General features: G+C 35.7%; 1 protein-coding gene across 4 annotated transcripts; it reads left to right on the top strand.

Moving 5' to 3' along the window:
* The first annotated feature begins 206 nt into the window (after positions 1–206).
* LOC113236417 (probable serine/threonine-protein kinase DDB_G0278845) lies at positions 207–23,335 on the top strand. 4 transcript variants are annotated; one of them, XM_026472462.1, is made up of 11 exons: positions 207–1,859; positions 2,172–3,749; positions 3,983–4,096; positions 6,053–6,127; positions 11,760–11,896; positions 20,780–20,953; positions 21,058–21,212; positions 21,308–21,446; positions 21,541–21,729; positions 22,033–22,173; positions 22,300–23,334. In XM_026472462.1, exons 1-11 carry the CDS (start codon positions 260–262, stop codon positions 22,447–22,449), a joined length of 4,452 nt encoding a protein of 1,483 aa, XP_026328247.1. In that variant the 5' UTR covers positions 207–259; the 3' UTR covers positions 22,450–23,334. The 4 variants fall into 4 exon arrangements, with proteins under 4 accessions (XP_026328247.1, XP_026328244.1, XP_026328245.1 ...); XM_026472459.1 differs by having other exon boundaries at positions 207–3,749; positions 22,300–23,335; XM_026472460.1 differs by lacking the exon at positions 3,983–4,096 and having other exon boundaries at positions 207–3,749.
* The last annotated feature ends 1,055 nt before the right edge of the window (positions 23,336–24,390 follow it).

Below are 24,390 nucleotides of genomic sequence, written 5' to 3' on the forward strand. Positions count from 1 at the left end.
GAACTCGCTATAAGCTGAGATTGTTATTCGTAAAAAAATATTGTAATCATGACGTCGTCTTGGTATTGTCGCGGTTATTATTAGCTGGTGTCTGCAAAATTATCATCAATCAATCACCTGGTGGGCAAGGCGGGTTAGGCGGGCGGTGCGGGTGACGGTGGGCGGGAACCGCGTACGCTGTGCGTCCGCGCATCGCAGCTACCGCCAGTTCGCGCCGCGCCGTCCCGATCTCGGCTGCCAAGCGCGTCGCGCCGGAATCATGCCTCTGTTCTCAGAGCATATCGCTAACATATATTATGGTGGTTCCCCGTCATACAGTGCACCTTATAGTAGTTACTCCAGTTCAGTGTCACCCCTTGGATCTTCATACAGTGCATCGTACCTCAACCCCGGTGGAAACTACAGTACTCACTCTTCTCTAGGTGGATACTCGCGGCCTCCGCTCTCCGGAAGATGGGTAACCAGCAGTGGTCGAAATTATGCACCCTTACTCAGCACCATTTCCGAAAGGGGCACAGCCAGTCCTGTAAGAATAGGTAGCCCGCGAAGAATACCAATTACAAGTAGATCATACCCGACTCCTAGTTACACGCCGCGGCCTATCAATATCAACACTGCTGATATTGACGTGTCCAAAGATAGATACAGAAATAAAATTGAGAGCGAAACCCCTCCCGCTCCATCCATGGAACCGTCGCTTTCTATAAATGATAACGGACCGTTTATGCCACGAGTGGATGGTAAACCAGAAACTGGCATTGATTCCTCACCGGGTTTGCAACGAAGTACAATAAAACGTGGTCGAACGGTAGTAAGGCTTCATACTCTAAAGAGGAAGGAAAGGGAATCACCTCGAAAGCCACAAGGTGAATCAACTCAAGAAGAAAATGTTACTAATATCAATGACACAGATGCAGTGTCTAAAGACGACATACTCCAAGATGAGGAAGAGCCTTGGCGATGGAGAGATAAACTTTCAGATGATCTAATTTATAAAGATAAAAGGGAAAAGAAATCCCTAGGTGACAAACTAAAAGAAAAATTTATACTTAAAGACAGAAACGAAGACTCCACATCAGCCGTTGATAAAAACAAATCAAAACAAGATAATTTAAATGATTTACCTGTGTCTTCATTACCCGTTACCTATCCAACTCTAAACCGTTCGCCAGATAGGCGGTGCTCTATAGAAATGCTGGCTGAGCAAGCAAACTTATTAGATTCATTAATAAGGGGTGAGAATCTTAGTACAGCTACTTTAGATTTAACTAAAGTTGGTTTATCTGATGAGGACAAAAGTAATTTCGAGCGACAACCGTCGGTTAAAAGAAGAAAGTCGAGCAGTGCGGATAACCCATTGCAGACAACGAAGTCTGACCATTCATTGCACGAGACTATGAAATCATTCAAAGATCATAAAGAGCCAAAACAGTTCTCAAAAAGACGAAGTTTAAAGAAATCTTCTTCGGGTAGTAGTATTTGTCGGTTAGATTCTATTACAGAATTTCCGAGGGAACTATCGGCTATCGAAGAAAGTAGACTATCGATAAAACGTGACAGTGAAAAAGCTAAATCAAATCCTAAAATAAAGGCGATTATCACATCTACATCGGTGGAGGTATCAGAGTCAAAAAATCCGTTAAAATTTAAAGTCGAAGACGTAACCGTAGAAGAGAAGCCGAGGACGCCCAAAAAAGAGATATCTTTTACTGCAATTGTAGAAGAACCACCAGTGCCGAATGAAGCGGGTGCTGAAATAGAAAATAATAAAAACATATCTGAATCTTTGTCAGATACAAGGCAAGACAGTGACGTCGTTTCTTCGGAACCCGACGAAGGAAACTTTTGGGACAAAATAGGTAAAAGAGAAACTGTTTATTTGCGTAATAGGCGGCAATTATTAGAAGATTCTAAACAAAAGAACAGACGAGCTTTCTTGTGGTTTCCTGAAGAAGACGAATATGGACGCACCGACGAAGTAGACACTAGCAACAAAGACGAGAATAATATAGTGTCTAGAGGAAAACCTATAAGTAACGATGAAATAAAAGACAACCCTCTTACTAAAGTAGAACTCATACCTAAATTAGAAATGAATGATTTTGCACAAAAAAATAGTGACCTTAAAAAGCTTGAGTCAGAAAAAGATGAATTGATTTCTCCTGTTTCAGATACAATCAAAATACAAGAAAAGCTGATGTATAACAAGACAAATGACATAACAAGTGAATTCGAGAATAATTCACCTAAACAACCTCTTCTTAGTTCTTATGTCAATACAGCAGGAAAAAACATTGTTCAAATAAAGGAGACGCACAAAGAAACCGAAATTAAATCTAAAATAAAAGATTTATCTAAAGCACTTGAAACTGAACCAAACACACAAGAAAACGTTGTTAAGCCAACAGATGCAGAGAACAGTAAAATAGAATCTAAAGATATTCACGACGGAACTAAACATAAAATACAAGAAAATATTAAACCAACAAATATAATCCAAAACAAGATAGAGTCAAAAGATGTTCATGAAGTTCATGAAGAAATTAAACCTAAAACTCAAGAGAATATTACTAAACCAATAGATTTCATCAAAGACAAGACAGAGTCTAAAGATGTTTATCATGGAATGAACCCCAAAATACAAGAGAACGTTACTAAACTTGCTATCAAAGACAAAACAGAATCTAAAAATCATGATAGTCAAGATAAAAAAGAAAGTAAAGAAAAAACTGAGAAAGTAATATCTAAGCACGTTTCACTTGAAAAAAAATCCAGTGACAAGATTAAAGAAAAACCTACAGCAGTAAAAAATAACAAGGTTGAAGACAGAAATAATGTTAAGGCTGGAAGTGGTGAAAAGAAAATAGTCAATGATGACAAAACAAGTAAAGTTGTTTCATCTAAAGGAACAATACTAGAAAAGTGCATATTAGAGGATGTTTGTAAGGAATGTGGCAAAATTGTGGATCCAGTAAGTTTGTCAAATGAAAAGATATCAGAGTCAGAAAATAAAGTTAAAATACCTTCGTCAAAACAGCCACGAACAAACAGTGATAAAATTAAAATAACTTCAAATATACCATTTTCTGGATATAACAAAAAATCTATTATAAAAAAACAGCGAACTAATGTTGAAGAAGAACCATCTATATCAAAAGAAGATATCTTTACTGACAATAAAACAACATCTGAAGAAAGAAAGGAAGTAAATCAAGATAAAGTAGAAGACAGTAAATATTCTATAGAAGAAGTCAACAAAGAAACAGCACCTAGCATACCAATAATCGTACAATCAGAAAACATTCCAATACCAAACAATGACGTTAAAACTGAACCTGTACAGGAACAGAAACCAGAAGGAGAGGATAAAAAGGCTGAAAATGTTTCACAAAAGGCGCAGAGCAAAGATATAATTGAACAACCATCGCCAGTTTCAATTGTGAAATTACCATCTCCAAGGCGACCTGTTAAGAACGAGCCTGCTTTACGCCCACTCATAGCGACTCCGCGTCCGCTTTTAAAGAGGACCCCTCAGGTGATACATTCATCAAGTTCTTCAGATTCATCTTCTGAAGAAGAAGACTCTTCGGATGATGATGACGCGGATGAGTCTGACGCTAGTGAAGACTCTGCAGAATTCTTCGAATGTGAAAATAATACTGACGGGAGGACTTCAACGGGATCCAACGACTCCGGATTCGACTCTTCTGCTCCGACGTCGCCCTTGAATTTCTCAAGCATAAAGAAAGGTAAAGCCACTACCATTCACAACTGCAAGTTAGGGATAGGAAACACAACAAACAATCATACTAACAATGTTCGTCCCTTTTACTGATCTAACTCCACTAATCTGTACAGCAATTTTCACGTATGCACGACGCTTTTGCACGGCTTAAGGCGAAAAATGTAAAACGTACAGACGTTCATTCACAGGAATGTGATAAAAATTTCAACGGTGCGATACGCCGTTGCTTTGTTTTAGACTGCGATGTGAACTGCCACCGAAAATGTGAAAAATTGACAGCGAACCTGTGCGGAGTGAACCAACGTCTTCTAGTGGAAGCTTTGGCATCTAGAACATCTTCTAAAGAGAAAGGTAGGTATATGCCAAGCTCGAATATTTTTTTCTGGGCAGGCTATTGATTTCATTTCTAACTATCATGTGAGATAAAGATCAGGAACAGACGTCACGACTACGTCATTTGCCGTGCTCGAAATAATGCTATCTTTTATTGGTTCTGGTTCGTAATGATTATTATTAGGTCGAGATTACAAATAAAGAAAAGAATGTGGAAATCCGAAAGTCCATATAATCTGTCGACCAGGCATTGAAAAAGTTACGTAATAAAACAAAGCCCTAGCGAAATTGAGCAAAATTTCTAGGGTATAATTGGTTATAGGGTATTTATTACACTCGTAGCCTGAGCTTGAGAGACAGTTTGGAACAATGCTATGGTTTGAATAATAAATTGCAATCATTTGAAATTATGCGTATTGTTTGTATGTATTCTCAAGAAAACCGGGTAGTGGGCGGGCGACGTGGGGTTGGACATGGGCCAATCGCTCTGCGCTCACCTGTATAGAATTAATAGCACCAATTGCTGCCGAAATTAACATAAAGAGATATGTGACATCAACGTGTAAGAATAGCGAATGTGTGTATATATATAATAGAAGTTGTAGAAGGTGTTCCAGCACTAATAGTGTACTACGAATAGGATTGGCAAGCCTGAATTTGATATGAAAGCGTTTACAACATTATGGTACATACTGCCAAGGTGTTGATATTGACACAGGTTACTAATTCCTCGGTAAACTCTTAATATTTTTCATTTGTAGACAGCTAGTACCGCTAGTTACAAAATATAATGAGAGCGCATCGACGTTAGGTCACCTACAAAGATTTGGTCTCATTTTAGTGTTTTACGTCAAAAACGTGTCATAGTGCAAAAATACATATAAAAATCCACATCTATAAAAGCACTTTGGACATACATAAGGAAGTGACGCATCGTCAGTCACATGTTTTTTTTCCAAATGCAGCGTTCTTATTTACGACGGATCAATCATCGACATCACCTCTGGGTCCGCTGCCAGGTTCGTGACAGTCACTACAGGATTGTAGATTATTTGGCTACATTTCAATCGCACATGTATTTTTTTTGCTGTCCTTAGTTGGGTATTTTTGCCTTTATTTTATGCTTCGTCTTTAATAGATTTTACTGCTGTAGTTCGACGGACTTTATGGCTTTGAGAAACATTCGGACTATACAAATTTGTGGATTGGTACAGTTCTGGAAAAATACGAGTTGTGGATATTAAATAGAATGCAGGTAATTTTTCAAGCTCTAAGTAGTAGAAGAAAAAGTACGAGCTGCAAATTCACAATACACAGACAAAATAATAACAAGCCAAAGCATGTCTAATTATAAATAACCTCCCACTGTTACTTTACATTATCTTCACTCTTATATCTTTTTTTTTCTCATCATAGGGGCTATTTTTGTTCCAAATGCTTTTATGTCACGCGTTCCTTAGATATTGCGACAAAGTATTAAAGGTCCAATAATTACATAACTGAATAAGAAGTCACTTAGGTTATTACTATATAATAATTATAAGTAGATAAGTATATAAGTTACACAAATATACAGAATGTCCCGCGGTGCAAAACGTATCGAAAATACTTTAAAATTTAATATTTATTTTAACATTTAATATTGTTGATGGTATTTTTGCTTGATTTGACATTATTTTGTTTATAAAAGTAAGTTAAACTGCATTTAAAGATTAAAAAAAAAAATCCTACCTCAAGTGGAAATCGAACCGAAAAAATGAAAAAAAAAAAAACATTATTTTTATGATGGTGATCGAAAGTGTCAATCATAAAAATTAAATCTTTTTAAATAGGTAACATAGTAATATATACGTAAGAAAAGTTGGAACAAATTTTATTTAACACACAAGAACGAGCAAAAAATGTACCGAATAGTCAAAAGATTACTATAGATTACTTTTGAAAAGAGCAGATTACGGTATAATCTCTATTCAGGTGGTGACGCAGCGGGGCCATCGACTGGCACTCCTGTGCAAAACGCTCACGCCGACATCATAGAACAAGAACTTGGTGAGATAATGTCATTCCTGTATTGTACTTTAAACACTTTTTCCTTTCTTGTAGTGTACTTTTGAATCGCTTTAAAGCCGTTTAGTACCCTATTTGTCTACTTTACATTAACACCCCTCTTTTTCGTCCGCAATTTTAATTTCTGTTAGAATAATTTTTAATGCCTTATGTGAATCATTTGTGATGTAATTAGCTTCGTTTGCAGCACTAACATACACACGTCTCCCATGTTGTTTATAGGTTTACTTTATTGCCTCAATCATACTTTCGATTTAGGTCTTATCACCATATTTTATACTTTCTTAAATGCCTAAATATTATTTGACATTAAAACAAAAGGTGTGGTTACTTTTCTGGAATAAACAAACCACTAAATATTTTCTATTTCTAGTGCGTAATCATAATAAAGTTATGCGTTCAGACATTAGAAGCTTCATGCTTTCGAAAGGATAAAAATATCGATGTACAATTGCAGAGAGCTCGTGAATTATCGTTCTATTTCGCACGACGCCTTTTCCGCGTTCCCTAAATGATATTAAACCATTCCAATTTCATATATTTTGTTCTAGTTCACAAACAAAAAGGAAGCACAGTTAGACGCTGAAAACAGATGAAAGTTCGAAATGTTATGTTGTTGCAGTTGCGCTCTAATTCGCGAGGTTGTTTTCCGCATTCCTGATACCGACGAGTTTATTCTACACAATTATTTCGAAACTGAATTGATTATGATTTTACGAGTATAGTACGTGTAAGGTCGGACTTTGAACAACGAGAATTTATTACGTAGATATGTTAGCTACATAGCTGTGTATCCATTTAATTATTGTACTATGGTAATCTCTTATTATAACGTTATGGGTATTTATTAGAAACGGTGACGCGACACAATCTGAAAAAGAAGATAAGTCCAAAGTAGGTGTAAAATGACCAATACATGTTTACCCAGAAATATATATATATATCCTACTCGTTTAATATACGAGGCACGTCCAGAAAGAGATTTTTTTTCAATAGTTGGCAACACTGAGTGGTAGTGGGAATTTCTCTGAACACAATGGGCTCCGGCGAACCTCGTTCGCACCGAAACTCGGCTCGTAGTGTCCGTTTCTGTGAAATATGTCAATAAGAAATCCCGCCAAATGCAAGGTGCTCGCTGTCGTAAGGTCCTTCTCGCGAGTTCCTTGAGCGATTTGAATTGGAAGGTGAGGATTTCCTGAGCTCCATTATGACTGGTGATGAAACTTGGGTGGCTCATTACACCTCTGAGACAAAAAGACAACCCTGACACTGGCGGCACACTGGTTCCCCATCTGCCAAAATCACTGAACATAGTATTAGTATACTCGTTGGGTAAAATATTCAGAACCTCTATTTGGGGCAAAAAATCATGGTGTCCGTGTTTTGGGACCTACAAGGGATCATTATGGTCGAATCTTTCTGGACATGGCCCGTATACCATATACTATGGGATGTTTCATACCCATAACCTCAACTTGTTACGAATAAACACGTATCAATATCAAGAAATTAAAAAGCAAAGCATTAACCAGTTGTCAGTGAAAGGAGACGTTGATCTTCCGAAGGTTTTCGGAAATTTTGTCAAAAGCTAGAAAGCTTTAATAATAAGTAGGATTAACTATCCTTACGTAAATGCGGTCCTGTATTTTTGTCGTTGAAGTGTTTAAAAAATAATGTTTTTCGGTGTCTATCTCATTAATTTGTTCGCAATCAATCAATTAGATAAATGTATTTTGTTTTTCAACTGTTCCCCATCTGCAGTTACTAGGTATTTCTATAAATTCGAATACTAACAGTTCATTGACCTCATATAAAAAGCCTGTTACATAATGTTATAATATTTTATAGTTTCAAAGTTAAACTTGTACATTGTGTATAAAACTATATAAACACGTGTCATTATTAAAACTATTAAATGTAAGCACGTGACCGAAACACGAAATTACGTACAATTCGATGCCAAATAAATTAATTACAATGATTTATTTATATAGGCAACCGATGGCGCACTAAAATAATTTACTGCACAATTTACTAATGCAATATCGTTGTAGAGAAATATTAGTTCGCGAAACGATGAAACTAAACAGGCCTACTGAGCGTCTGCGATTTGTTAGCGTAAATAATAGTTATGACGTGAGGCTTAGATCTTTATAAATTGGTAATCTATGAATTTTTACCGTATTATGTATTATGTCATAATTGTGAATAAAATGTAAGACAATGGGATCAACTGCAAATATATGCTGAATGTTAGTGCTACAGGGAGTTTGTAATAGGTATTTTAAAACATTGTCTTTAGGTATTTTATGCTCCCGTACTTATTCCCGAGCGTCATAAAACGAATGTCGTGCACTGTTTATAATATCTGTATTATAAACACACGATAGAAAATTGAGTAAAGCAATAATTTTAAACTCGGGTAAATAAATTATTACACCCACTTAAATGTGAAAGCAAAGAAAAACACTTTACAGGGGAAACCAACCTTTTTTCCTAGAAATTAAATATTTTGTTTGCTAAAGTTCTTTGTTGTTTCGAGTACAATTACTACTAGAATGATTCTTTTGTAACGGAATGTAATGAGTAGTTTACTGTAATTTTAACTTTATGCCAATTTTTACAAATTTTTTATCGGACTGTTAAGGAAGTGACAGTGCGTATTTCTGCCGAAACTTGTGGCTCCGAAATAATCACCTACGGCCTTGATATTGGTCTCAGCTAATATTTTTAGCGCGATCCCGCCCGAGTTGAAAGAGAATTAATGCCGCACGCCTTGCTGTTATATTATACTGTACGTAATAAACGTGAACTTGAAATATGTTAGCAGAAAAAGAGCGATCAGTAAAAATGTAATCCTATGTAATAGCTAAAATTATGAAATTTTGTAACATCGGCGTGGAGTACATTTTTCTTGTTTTTCGGCTAAATCGCGTATATTTGTTTTTTCAAACAAACCAATGTTTCGGGCGCTTTACAGGTCATCAACCAGGGGCAATTTTTTCCCCAAGTTTAGCAATCGCGAAAACTTAAGAACTCGAATATCTAAAGATTTTTTATTATTTCGTATTTACGATATTACTATTTCAGAATCAAGGGTGCCTCCAATATTTTGATTGGTTTCGATATTTGTCACAACATCCGCGAACTTTCCCATTTTTACTTCAATGAAGAAAGAGGTTAAAAAAAACAAGATTATACCTCAATCATTTTCAGGTAAGTTTTTTGTACTCAATTTTGGTGACAATTTTTATTATTTAATTATTCGAATATTTCAGGTTACCACACTCGAATATTAAATAATACTTCATGATTATATTCTTTACATATTTAAATAAAGAGAAATTGTCACCAAAATTGAGTTCACAAAACTTACCTGAAAACTACCCACCTATTAGTTTTATACGGACATGGACCAATAACTCAAGAGGGCTGCTAATTACGATACAAGAAAGCGCCGTATTTAGTATGTATTGGTAAACCAGATGTCGCCACGAGTACCAAATAACTATTTTTTTAACTAATTTGTTTAAATTGACTAGCTGCAATTTACCAAAGCGACTCTAATTTCTAGTGATAAGAAACAAATCAACTATAGATTATCAAGGATATTGCACAGATTTTAATGGATCCTTTTTAATTTTGTTTAGGATTAGCGCCCTCTACGCATATTAGCAAGAGGTAATTTTAAAATTAGTTTGTAACATACAATGCCATCTATTGATACGGTAACCTGTCACAAACTCGAATTTTTTTCCGAGATAACGTTTGTTCGAATTTTAATTAGGTACACCGAAAACCGAATTATGACGAAACCGATTTCTTTCAGGATAATATGTTAGATGTTTATCGCAAAAACACGATTAGGTTAGGTTAGGTTTAAGAGATCAAATCATTTATCAAATCATTTATTTCTTTGTGATACACAGGTTATAAAGTTGTTACAAGAATGAATTTTGAATCACTGTGATCCGCCTTATGGCATACAAATATAAACTATTCACCAGTCATAGTCATTTAGATATAAGACGGGGTTTTTACCTTTTTCAGAGCTACGCTCTGTAGTGTCGAAGTTAGCAGTCGTCTTGAGTTATTGGTCTGGTAATACCAGCATGGTCCATGATACAAGTACACAGAGATCAAAATCATCAAAATATGTATGTATTTTCTTTGATAATCATCCCATAGGATATTCAATATGTATGCGATAATTGTCCATTCTGATTAATAATTTCGTGTCTTTCGCTTTTGACTAAAAATTAGTACATAGATACCGTTGACTAGACTAACGACAAATAGTTAGTGACTTTTGTTAAAATAGATTTTGACACGTTTGAATACGTCTCTGACACATGCCACGACATTTTGTTGTTCCAATTAATTTCATAAATATTAAGGTATATTTACCAAGATTATTATCGTAACCAAAGATTATTACCAGTAAATTGTTACACGCGAAAAATTTACAATTTTGTATGGGAAATTGAACAACGATAAGAAGTAATATCAATAGAACTGTTACTGTAAACTCATAGTAGGCACCCAGATTTAAAAAATCAGTTAGGAAAATGCATCAATATACTTAGGTATAATGTTCTAGTATACTAGTATCAATATATTTGTAAAATTATGAAAAAGATATGATTTATTTTTCATTTAATTAAGGCTACTGGTAATCATTCGTTTCAGCTAATATTTGGTATAATTTTAGTACCCTGACTGTAAAAACATTACTAAGTTGAGACTTCGTGTTACAAATCCAAAATAAAAGTTTTGCATGATGTACTATCTGTAATTGTCCTTAGGCTCTATTTAGATTGTGGCGAAACGGAATGGAAGCGAATTTTTGTAGCGATATTGTACATAGCATAATGAACTATAAAGTCAATTGTGTAACGTACAAACTAGATACGAGCCAAAATCTTTCATTCTGGAGCATGCGCGAGAATTCTCGCGGTAGATTTTGGTCGAAGTAGTCATAAAGATAAAGAAAATCAAGTATGATACAACGATTTTAAACGTATTTTCATAAAGAAATGCCAAGGCGGGTGTTCCCAATTATGCAATAAATACGACAACGGTCAACGTCTGCACAGGATAGTTACAACAAAATTTATGCATATTTTTATTACTTTGAGAGCAAAGTAACATAGCTCGCACCTTTAGTTTTGAATTTTTGGCAGTTAATTTCAAACTTTATGTTATATAAACAATATCAACATAGTTTACAACATTTTTATTTCATTAGTTTAATTGCGAGGGAGGCGCATTCTTTTGGAAAAGATGGATCAAATGAAGCATTCATAATATAAGCATCCATATTATAGCACAAGAAAATTTCATTTATGTATTTCCATTGGATGAATCAAAACAATTTTCTATTTAAGGGAACTTAATGTGGCACTTTTTCATTTTGGAACCAAATGTGCTAAGGGCCTAAATTCACGCTTTTTAGAGCACATAGCCACTATAACGACAGTGTCAATCACTGACAGTTGATACTTGATTTACCTTTTACAATCACGTCTCATATTACGCCCTATTAATCAACATGAAGGGTTCATATTTAATATACAAAAGCCTGTAATAAAAAAAATCGGATATTTTTTCACAGAACAATCGACGGCATATGATTTGTTCCGGAAAACCGGTCGATTCACGCCCCCCGCAAGGTCTATCCCACGCTTCCGGAAGTACACGATAGAGGACTTCCATTTCGTCAAGGTGTTGGGAAAGGGCAGCTTCGGGAAGGTAAGCATGCATGTATTTAATCAGACCATTTATTTCACAAACAGGTTTCTCTCAAGGCAGTATTTTAGTCTTCTATTTTATATAAGAAAAGAGCCTAGTTCTAAAATAGAATGATGGTTTTATATAAAGAATGAATCCTGTAATTATACGGCAATCGTATCCGACTTGCGTCTCTATTGCGTGATTTAAATAAGCATTTCAAATACGACTTATCGCCGTTCTTTAACATTTTACGTAGTCTTTAGTAGTTCAAACCTGGCTAAAAAAAGGACTTAATCGTTACCGTATTTCACACACGATAATCGTGATCTGTCTCTATCAATTTATTTATTATATTATGAAAAGAATGGAATTAATGACAAGTAGAGATGGAATACAGTGTATTAGGCGTAAAGAGGATGGATAGACTGAAGCGACTGAAGACACGTATAGCCTATGTTGGGAAAAGGACTACCACGCTGAAATGGGACTGGGCTGGACACGTCTGTCGCATGTATCCATAGCGACGTGATCACATAGCTACTTGGTGGATGTCGGAAAACGGCCAGAGACAACGAAGCAGGCTAAGAAAGATGAGTTTGACATAGACCTGAAAAGCGCCAGAAAGCGCCAGAAAGCGTCTGTACAAATGTTTATATTCGTGTAATAGCCAGGGTTTCAATGGCGGCACCATTACATCCGGGTTTATGGCTTCATTTTTGGTCGAAAAACTGTTGCAGCAAATTTTTGATAATTCTTTTGCTCCGACTGTTGTATTATATGTTTTGTAGTATAACTTGGTAAAGAATCAAAAATAAGATTTTAGTAAATGGAATTTGGAACAGCTCCGACTGTTGTGGCGGTCGAGCTGGGAGTGATCGTGGTACGAAAACAAATTGAGAAAGTGAAGGAAGATGGAACAATACAAATTTAAAATTTAAATACATGTAAAATAAAAAAATGATAGGATACAAGAGGAGAGAGGCGTTACAAAAAGGTGAGATGACGGTGAAAGCAGGTCACACCGTCACAATACCGGGGGGGGGGGGGGGGGGGGGGGGGGTAAAATCATTCAGGATTTTTTGAAGTATAATGTAAAGAGAAAGGATAATGGAAAAAGAATAAAGTAAGAATAGTGGTAGATAAGGGATTAGGTAAGTGTAAAAGTAAGTGGAAGTAGAGGAAGGAAGTGTGTTGTAAAGTTGACTTAGAGGACTTCGTCACATGTTAAGTACTTTTAAGTAAAGGAAAAAATAAGGAAGGTTATGGTGAGCTCGTAAGGGACGGAGGCATCGAAAAAAAAAAGTTTTAAATTATATTAATGTGATAAATTTAGGAAAAGATTTGGGTGATATTGATAAAGTGTGAGAAATAGCTTACAGTAGTAAATTTGAGTAACTAGGCACTAATATTTTAGTAAATATTAGCCGGAACTCTTTCAGGAATCAGGAAACTTAAGGGTGTTTACTAGAAAACGTATGATGAGAGATGAAAATAATAGGGGTCCGTAGTTTCACACTACATTATCCCCATGACCTCAGAAAACTTTGGAAGACTGTCCAAGAGGTAACCAGGAAAACACAGCTTCACACATACATACTTCAACAAACAACCAGGTATACCTCCTCATACATGCTGTCATCTGCATTGTGATAAGAGTGGAGTCATATTCTAAGACTACCACTTCTAGAAGGGTTTTTTCAAATGACGACGAGGCTTCTTTAAAGAGTTGTCAGCCGCTCCTAAAGTGGGAAAAGAAAAAGAATGAATCGACAGAGGGCTTATTTAAAGAGTCGTCTGCCGCTCTTGAAGAAGAAAAAAAGAAATTAATGAATGGACCGAAGGCTTATTTTAAGAGTCGTCTGCCGCTCTTGAAGAAGAAAAAAATGAATTAATGGACCGAAGACTTATTTTAAGAGTCGTTTGCCGCTCTATGAGAATAAAGATTAAGATCGAAGCGAAGCGAAGTTTAAAAAAGATAAAAGTGAAGATGAGAAGGTTTATGATGATTATGGAAATAGACTATTACTGATTCCTGAAGAGTGTAAACGCAATAGGATTTTCAAGGTTTAAGTTACGAGTTGTTGGTCAAGTAGATTTCGGAGCTCATCAGCAGTTTGGTTGATTTCAAAAGTTACGTTTCGTATTTTAGGTTTATTTAATTGTTCCATATTGTGAAGAAATTTAGAAAAGAGTATTTATGTTAGGATGAAAGTCGTTTTCGTATTATCCTTTCTTTTGGTAGTAATAAACGAAGAAAATAAATTTGACAGTATGTCAAAAATTTGAATAAGAATACAATTTGAAAAGAATTATGTCAAATATAAAATTACAAGATTATAGAAAATATTTTACGAAATACTATAAATATTACAATGAGATGTTTTTATGTAATTATGTGGTTTGTAATGTTGAGGAGTAACAGTGACTTGCAGGGATACTTCCCAAACAGTATCGTCTTCGCTTGGAATAACCGAAGGTTTAAACTCCAAGTTTCAACGACTTGTGAATCTACCCATGGGTAGATATCGAGATATGAAGAAAGTGTACTGTAGGAGTTTCTGGATAGTTTTATGTTTGATAGGACTGTGTTTGTAGTGCTACCGGTACACCAACTATGGGTTCAGTTACATTTGTAACCAGCTGAATGTAACGGCAGTCGTCTCTTGTATGTAACATGAGGTGGGTAGGTGATTTGCAGTGTAAATGAATTATGTGATGACACTTTTTGCACTTCTGACAGTTTTCATAAATACAATATTTCATTGTGTTTTCTTCTTATTTTAGCTTGGGGTTTTCTTCTTAAAGTTCGGCCAATGAAAGCGTTCTTGAGAAGTAGTTCGGGCGCCAAAGAAAAGCGCCAGAAAGCGCCAGAAAGCATCTGTACAAATCTTTATATTCGTGTAATAGCCAGGGTTAACTGCCTCCGTGGCCGAACGGTTACCATACCGGACTGCCACGCAGAGGTCCCCGGGTTCGATTCCCGGCCCGGGAGAAATATTTGTATGGCCTACATTTATTTCTCTCGTGAGTTTGGGTGTAATTTGTGGTTGCCTATGTGTGTGTCCATGGTACCCGCGACACAGGGTTTGCCAAGTGCGGGGCTATGTTGAGTGTGTGCGTTATTAAAAAAAAAAGTGTTGCAATGGCGGCACCATTACATCCGGGTTTATGGCTTCATTTTTGGTCGAAAAACTGTTGCAGCAAATTTTTGATAATTATTTTGCTCCGACTGTTGTATTATATGTTTTGTATTATAACTTGGTAAAGAATCAAAAATAAGATTTTAGTAAATGGAATTTGGAACAGCTCCGACTGTTGTGGCGGTCGAGCTGGGAGTGATCGTGGTACGAAAACAAACTGAGAAAGTGAAGGAAGATGGAACAATTCAAATTTAAAATTTAAATACATGTAAAATAAAAAAATGATAGGATACAAGAGGAGAGAGGCGTTACAAAAAGGTCAGATGACGGTGAAAGGAGGTCACACCGTCACAGACCTTTGTAAAGAACTGACATAATATTGCGTTAAAATAGGAGCTGTGGAAGTCGAGAGACTCTTCTCAAGTGTATTGTGTTCCCCTGCTGGCCAAAGCCCTCTTGCTCTGAGAACACAATACACTTAACAAATAAAAATGGAAAGTATGTTTTTTTTTTTCATTTAATTTATTGCTAATTATTCGTTTCAAATAAAATTTACTATAGTTTTACTACCACATCTGTAAAATAATTACGTAATAGAGATTATTCGTGTTACAAATGCAAAATAAGCATTTTGATGAAGTATTTGTAATTCTCCCATCGAGAATTCTCCTTAGTAGTCATAAAGATGAAGAAAATGAAGAATGATACAGCGATTTTGAATGTACTTTTACAGAGAAATGTCAAGCCGGTGTGATCACTATTTAATGAAAACGGGAACGTTCAATGCCTGCAGTTTCCATCCTCTAAGCTGCAGAGTATACCAGTTGTCACAAAAATTAACCTAATTTGTAGTACTTCGTACAATGTCGTGGCGGTAATGTGCCCGCACCTTTACTTTTGAACTTTTGGCGATAAAAATGTTAATTATTTCAATCTTGTCTTCTAAAACTGAGAGAGTATGTCATATGATTTGCAAAGTGATAGTATGACACAATACATTGCTCTCTGACCTCTGGGGCCGCTAACAAGATCTATGCTGTATCATCATCAACAAACTTTTACACGTCCTACTGATGGGCACGGGTCTCCTCTCAGTTTAACAATAGATTGTTCTCTGACGATGGACTTGCGCAGCAGACATTAGTGCCCAATTCGATTGGAACCTTGCATATCTATGCAAGAATAGGCGTAAGTCTGGTGTTGGTAGCTGGGGCCGCTAATAAGACCTATGCTGTATCATCATCATCAAACCATTTATACGTCCTACTGTTGTGCACGGGTCTCCTCTCAGCTTAATAATATATTGTTCTCTGACGATTGACTTGCGCAGCAGATATTAGTGCCCAATTCGATTGCAATCAGTTTGCCGACCTAAATTCACCCGCGAGCCGGTGCCAGAAGATCGTTCTCACTTGTAAAAATGGCTTCGTAGTACCGCGTATTATTTAATTATGTTACGTTTACTGTTATGACAAACTGTCAATCTGTGATAAATTAACCACATTCCATCACCATTATTCATTATCATTTCAGCCATCCATTGCTGGTCACAGGCATCTCCTATAATCGCCACGATGACCGATATTGCGTTGATTGCGTCCAACAGATTCCATATCCAAAAGCCGTATATAATGATAATTCGCTTTATAGTTAAAGTGTAGGTAGTATATGAATAGCCTGATTTTTATAATTGGTGATGTAGATTACCCAAGAAATTCAGGAATGTTTAGGTCTGAATTACGTGCCTTTATAGTGTTTACGTAGATAAATTAAGTAGATATTTTGACGTATTCTAAGTACTTAGTGACTCAGTAAGCTTAAACATTGAAAATAAAAAATCGAAATAGTTATGCCTTAAAAAAAAGGTAAACATGTTTACAAACATACTGGTCTATGGCACAAAACATATCCGACCTGTAGAGTCCAATATTTGAAAAAAATCACAATAATTAAAATAAAAGATATACGAGTAAAGTAAGTGGACGGTTCCCAAAATAAAAATACGCGTAAAAAACAAGACATTTTGCCAAGAATACAGTTTGTCGTATCTACGTAGGTATGGTATCTTGCGCGACGAATGTTGGCTGTTGAAAGACACGTCTATATTCAAATTGTGACAAGTAGATACGGTATCATGCTTGAGTGGTTATGTCTAGGCATATTTTGTATTTACAACTTGGAAATATATTTACAACTGTGGCCTGAATTAATAACATATTATATTCTTTTAGTCCTAAGATTACATTTCGTGCTTATTTTTCTTTTTTATATAATCATATTGCAATCTTAAGGTAAGTCCGCACAGCGTGTATTGTTCACATTATAGCCAATTAATTGCATTCAGATTTAATTGTTATGAAATTTTTATTACTGTGGTATTGACTTTATTTCAAGGAAATTTATGCCCAGCAATGGGACGTATGTAGAGAACACGATTTAGCACGTCAATCCAAATAACATAAAAAATGCATATATATATTTTTTGCAATGCATATATATTTTTGCTTGTTACGTTCGCAGGACATGAAACAAAAACAAAAGCCACTGAGCATTTTTTCGCAGCTCTGCCCACGTCTCTAAATTATGCAACCATCGTGAAAATAATATTCTATCCAATTTTTGTTTCGCTTGTTCTTGGCAAACAAAAATAGCAGTTATGACATGCGATTCGCATCATAGAATCAGGGTTTGAAGTATCGCGATCGTTTAATTTTCACGGCCATTAAAAAGTACCGGTTTAATCCAAGTCACGTAAACGAAATGGAGTGCCAAAGACGATTTGGATTAGAACTATGATTATTTCACATGCCATTATTTAGTAATAGCTGTATAATCATTGTTTGGTTGATATTGCATGTGTGGCCCTAGTTAAGTAACAGGAAACCCCCTCTATCTTACTATTTTATATATGTAGGTTTAGCAGAAAGCGAGTCAGGGATAATTCCAGGAGATTGAATACAAAAAAACTCAAATTTTGCCCTAAAACTAATTTTATCTGAACTGATTTTTCTAACAAAACATCACGTAATGTGCTCAATTTTCAACAATATTCACGAGTGCTTCTAACAAGCAAAATGTGTGTCATAGTGTTAGGAAATGAATTGAAAATAGTTAACTACCTGAGCTCGCACTAGAATAGGCACGAAAATAGGTCATCGGAATGATCATCGTATTTCAGTGATAATAAAATTTTGAAATAGATACTATCTTTTTACAGGCCATCTACAGAGTTCTGAGAAGAGAATATGTATTTTATGTTTCGTGGCAACAATTGCACAATATCGATCTAAACTCCACATTCCATTAAGAACGAATGTATATGTGAGAGAGTTCTTAAAATTCATCAAAAAATTCCACGAAGATTTGCTACTTTGAAAAATTTGCTTTACGTGTATCATAAATCAATGCTTTTAAAACAATATTAATATATCAATTCGCAGAAACGACAGATAAATATGTCAGCCACAAATTACGCATTTTAGTCTTCAAAGGGGGTAACAGAATGTCAAATATAAAAAGAGCAATGAACTTAAGACACCCCTCTAAAACTAGGTTTGACTATAGATTTTTGGTTTCCAGACTGCTTGGTAGATTGACAATGTTATGGACTAAGTAAAACTAAAATACTTTTTGTGTTGTATGGGATACTGAAATACAAAAGTGGAACTCGATCACTGAAGCGTGGGCGTAGAGTAGTGCCACTTTTTGAGTGCATCTTATGAAACAAAGGTGTTTTAAGAGGACGAATACATTTGAGAGCGCTATTGAAATAAAATAACTGAAGATCGTTAAGCTGTCATGCGAAAATACAATGAGACAAACAATTATCACCCAATTCGTCGTACCTACAGATGACCGTAACCTCAAGAGATGGCACAATGCCACCTGCAGCTTCGCATTCCCTTTGATTTACCTGCCATGTTAAGCATTCGTTACATTGCATCTGTGCTCTATTCTTAGTGCCTACATCACCCTAGACTGTTCACTGTCCGTGGTCACACATCCAACGTCACAGAACACGTGTCATCGGTCCGAAGACGGGCTAATGTATTTGATATGTTTTGTACACGTCACACTCTCTGATGCAGTGTAAATTATAGGCACTAATTACGAAACTGTTCCATCGTAGTAGTATATTGAAAATAATTCTTCTTGACGCATTTTGTAGTAGGTATTGAGGCAATGTGTTTTCATTATGATTTGCGTAATATCTCATTGGTAGCAGTAGAGCTCCGAGTGAAAGCGTTCGTCCAGGGAAGTACTCTGCCACCTTACCTTTTTCTACCGCGGTGATGTGAGCATTATTGCGGTACGAATTTAAAGGGTATAAGGGTGCTGGGGAAATTACATGCATGGGACTTGTCAACTTATGTCTCAGGGTGAACTTTGCGATTTAAAGCTCAGAGTGGTATTGGCGTGTCGTATACTCACTAAGCGTAACTATTAAATAAATCTGTGACTAGACCACCACCATGTACCATAATAAAAATATCCTAATATTTTGTTACAACTATTGTTCTAAAAATTGTAGGAAACTATTTATACCCAAATTTAGAAATACGGTTTGCATGATGTATGTACGTACATTTAAGTTAATTTTGAATTAAGAAAATGATTTCTCATACCCACAAAAAATTATGAATACAACAAAAAAAATATTTGTCACGCAGATAATATAGCATTACATATTTATTTGCGCACGGGGCCCTTATATACTACTCGGTTTATCACTGTATAAATACACTATAATAATCTGGCACCATTACTCGCGCCTAATTAACTTTCTTGTATTGTGACAAAATTGATTTACAGCACCAAACACACGATTATTAAAAGATAATCCCAGCAGTTACATGAGCCAGGTTGAGCAGCCGAAACTTCCTGGTTTCGCAGTTTGGCCCACTTGCCTTTGAGTCTGCGCCAAGAATACGGAGAAAGCATGATAAATGTTAGTTATAAAATGAAAACTTCAGGCTCATAAAGTGTCGGCAACATTTCCTGCCCCATGTATTAATTTCATAATGACACTAATTTTGTCAGAAAGCATATGTCATTTATAAAATGAAAACTTTAGGCTGTATTTTATATATATATATATATATATACATATAAATACAGCCTAAAGTTAATTAAAATATAAATAAATTAATTAGTTAAATTAAATAAAAATAATTAAATAAAGTTAATACTACACATATAATTGCAGTACAACTGATACATAATTGCTTTGCGACTACAATATAAGACTGAAAACAAATGGGCAGCTAAACTTGCCGCATTACAGTACAACTTTACAAATAATACGAATAAATACTTAAATAAAATAATTATTTAACGATTTAAAATACGCTTACAGAGTGCCTGTTACGGAATCCGTCATCCACTCAGCTTATTGTCGTCTCAACGACTTAGGGTTGTATTCTAGAACTCTACTCAATGCTCGAGTCACGATCTGAGTATGATTTCAAGCACTGGAAATACGACCCTAATGGCAGGGACTTGAGTATGATTTCGAGTGCTTTAAACCATACTCAAATCCTGACTTGAGCATTGAGTAGAGTTCTAGAATACGACTCTCAGTCTTGTCTAGTGCGTAGTCTTAATGCCGCTAATTTTATCTACTTTAATTTACAGAAGAAATTACAGGTATCATTACAAGGAATCCTATAATTCTACTGTAACTGCCAACATAATAAACATAAAACTGTCCGTTTGATTACTGGCATGCCTGGTAATTAATTAGGTTTACTTTGTTTTACAGGTACTGCTAGCCGAGCTCCGCGATACAGAGTATTACTACGCGGTAAAATGTTTGAAGAAAGATGTGGTGTTAGAAGATGATGACGTAGAATGTACTTTAATTGAGAGGAAAGTCCTCGCCCTTGGCACTAATCACCCGTACTTGTGCCATTTGTTTGCGACTTTCCAGACAGATGTAAGCATCTAAACTAATAATTGAATAGCTAAGACACATTTTGGGCGCCAATTTTGTACAACTCCATGAAAGCAATATAATTATTGAATATAAAATGTTTTTAGTCTCACCTGTTCTTTGTGATGGAGTACTTGAATGGCGGAGATTTGATGTTCCACATTCAGCAAAGCGGTCGGTTCCCTGAAGCGCGTGCCCGACTTTATGCAGCAGAAATTGTATCTGGGCTTAAGTTCCTGCACAAAAGAGGAATTATCTATAGGTAAGTTACCTCCTTTAATAGTTTGTAATAATATTACATATATCTATGTGTACGATAACAATTGTTACCTCTTTATATTTATTATTCATTTACAGAGATCTTAAGTTAGACAACATTTTATTAGACTATGAGGGTCACGTGAGGATAGCTGACTTTGGTATGTGCAAGTTACAAATATACTTGGATAAAACCGCCGACACTTTCTGTGGTACTCCGGATTATATGGCACCTGAGGTAAGTTCAAAGAAAATTGTACAATAAACCTTCTTTTTTTTATTTTTTCCCCACGGCTATCTTGAATTTATGTTTTTAATTTCTTAATTTCCAGATAATCAAAGGACTTAAATACAACCAAGGAGTGGATTGGTGGTCTTTTGGAGTATTATTATACGAGATGCTGATTGGACAGAGTCCTTTCAGCGGATGTGACGAAGATGAGCTCTTCTGGTCTATCTGTAACGAGATGCCGTCCTACCCGCGGTTCCTGTCGCAGGAAGCTTTGACCATCTTGACAAGGGTATGTAGCTGAATATACAAATTGCTACTTTTACAAGTAACTATTTACACAAAGCAGTTGGAAAGAATTGTATGTGTGTAAGAAATATGTGTATATAATACAAAAACTTCTTCGAATATCTTCCAACATTTACTTCAAAAGTTTAGTTGTAGAGGCCGTTAGTGTTCTAATTTTACACTCAATAAGCGATCGTACTATTCATGTTTTTTATTGTTCCGATGAGAGTAGCTATAAGTTTTCATAACGTATGCACGGAAACGTCTGGTCTAATCTGGTACTTGTTAAAAACGCATTTTTGTACAGTTGTTGGACAAAGATGCACAGACGCGACTGGGCGGCGCAGAATGCATGTACGGCGACATTCGAGATCAAGATTTCTTCCGACCCATTCATTGGGATAGGCTTGAGAGACGAGAACTTGAAGCGCCTTTCAAACCCCGTGTGGTTAGTATAATAAAAAATACGTACTGACTTTGCTTTAAAGCTTCCAGAATGTTCTTTATTATTATACTCATATGACATATATACATAAAAAAACAATCAGAAGATATATTCATTACCACATTACAGAGACACCCAATGGACACACAATACTTCGACCGAGTCTTCACTGGAGAGAAACCTCGACTTACTGCAGTTGAACCTCAGGTGCTTCGGTCTATGGATCAGCAACCTTTCAGGGGTTTCTCTTACACCAACCCCAATGCCACAGATCGTTAAGAAAATTTAAATATAACTGTGGTAGTACAATTTCGATACGACTATAAAAGGTGAGAGGTGCCAAGCCATTACTCGATTTAAAAGTGGGGCTGTCTAACTCTTATTTTATTGGTAGATATATTCCAATAGAAAAGTCGTTAACGTTCAATTGGTCCGCTACGTAGAAGATGAGAGAAGAGAGAGTTAGCGGTATTGGGAAAGTGAAAAGTTAAGAAGGCAAAACGTAATGGAATTTTATAAACTATAAATGCAAAATGATTACTTTAATGACGAATTTGTAACGGCTTTTAATAAGCGAAAATAATTTACTTTGATTTGAAATGGTTTAAAATATGAAATGAACATCAAATGTATAACAAATGCATATCAATTAATTAATTATTAAAGATAATTTGCAATATGTGTCTGGTACACATTTTTTTAGAATTAGTGAAGTATTGTTGTTAATTAGATTTACAAGCGCCTCTTGGAGTTAAATTCTTATATTTATGAATAATGATGTTTTATTCATGATCAAAATTGAATAAATTTACATCTAGATTAGTAAAACTCAAGGAAATTTTTTCTGTACAGTAAATTAAAAAATAATTTATGTACAGAGTCGGTTTTATTTCCTGTTTTGTTATTGGAATGTGACAATTCATGTATGTATTTCTACTATTCTTTCAACGTACTCGCGCCTACTCTGTAGGTAACATATCTTTTAAAAAAGATAGGAAAGGGAATTTTTATTTTCTATTTCATTTTATTTCTTACTTTTCAAAAAGGTCTGGTTTAGATATAACATTATTTTGTAACAATTCCAAAGTACAATGTGAATCTCAGTTGTCGATCTATTGTTAATATTTATTAAATTTTGTCTTTTGATTACTATTAAAATGTAAATTTATGTTCGAAATCCAAAAAATGTACCTACTTAATTTTTGGTTGTATAATGCTTACATAATAAAAGATTATAATTCTTTTCCAATGTGTTTTTTTGATACTATAAAACTATAAATCAACAAATTAGTTGTGTAGTGCCGATTCAAGATGGCGGCCCGACAAAAAGGTGCTCCGATCCGGCTGAAATTTTTGTTTGGGAGCCCATAATACGAATTTGCGGTCAAATATCTAGATTCCACCATTTTTTAATATGGCCGCCATGCATTTTCAACAGTCCACTATGTTCCGAAGTCTACATCTCGGCGAGTATTGGAGGTAGATGAGAGGCGCTCAAACAAATGTCGTGCAGAATAGTACGAGCCAACTGCAGGCAAAAAAAATTTTCAAGATGGCGGACTCAAAATAAAAGTGCTCCGATCCGACTGAAATTTGACAACCGATCGTGTATGGAGGTTCATAGTATGTATCTGCAAGCGAAATTTGGATCCCGCCATTTTCCAAGATGGCCGCCATACAAGTAAATTTTCGGTTTTTTGACCAGCATTTTTCTTCCAGAAGAAGAGCGGGTATATAAGAGTAATATATGCGAATAATGGTTGGTTGGATTTGGTGAGTATCAGAAAGTACCCAAATTTTCGAAAAGTGCTCCGCATCAGGTAGGACCCCAGCTGCACGGGCGAAGTATATATTTTAGCCCTAAGGTCTCCAAACAAATATTGCTCCACATCCTGGGCAGTTTCTACCGGGAGTAAAAAAAATTCAAAATTCGCAAAACAAAATGGCTGCCGTACAAATTTCGGGGACTATATCTCTGAAACTATTAGAGATAGGTAAATTATATTCAAACTAATGTCCTTGAGGGTGACAGGAGCCAATCGGCTGTCAAATTTATTATTTCAAAATGGCCAATTCAAGATGGCAGCCAGAAAAAAACACCGATAGTGCTGAAATTTGGCACCTGACCGTGTATAAGGTCTCATAATACAATATTGCGTTTGTGGTTTTTTTGATTCCGCCATTTTCCAATATGGTCGCCATACATTTTCCACCGTCCAA

The sequence above is a fragment of the Hyposmocoma kahamanoa genome, unplaced genomic scaffold (genome assembly GCF_003589595.1).
Source record: "Hyposmocoma kahamanoa isolate Upper Pololo Valley unplaced genomic scaffold, ASM358959v1 92, whole genome shotgun sequence".
Lineage (NCBI taxonomy): Eukaryota > Metazoa > Arthropoda > Insecta > Lepidoptera > Cosmopterigidae > Hyposmocoma > Hyposmocoma kahamanoa.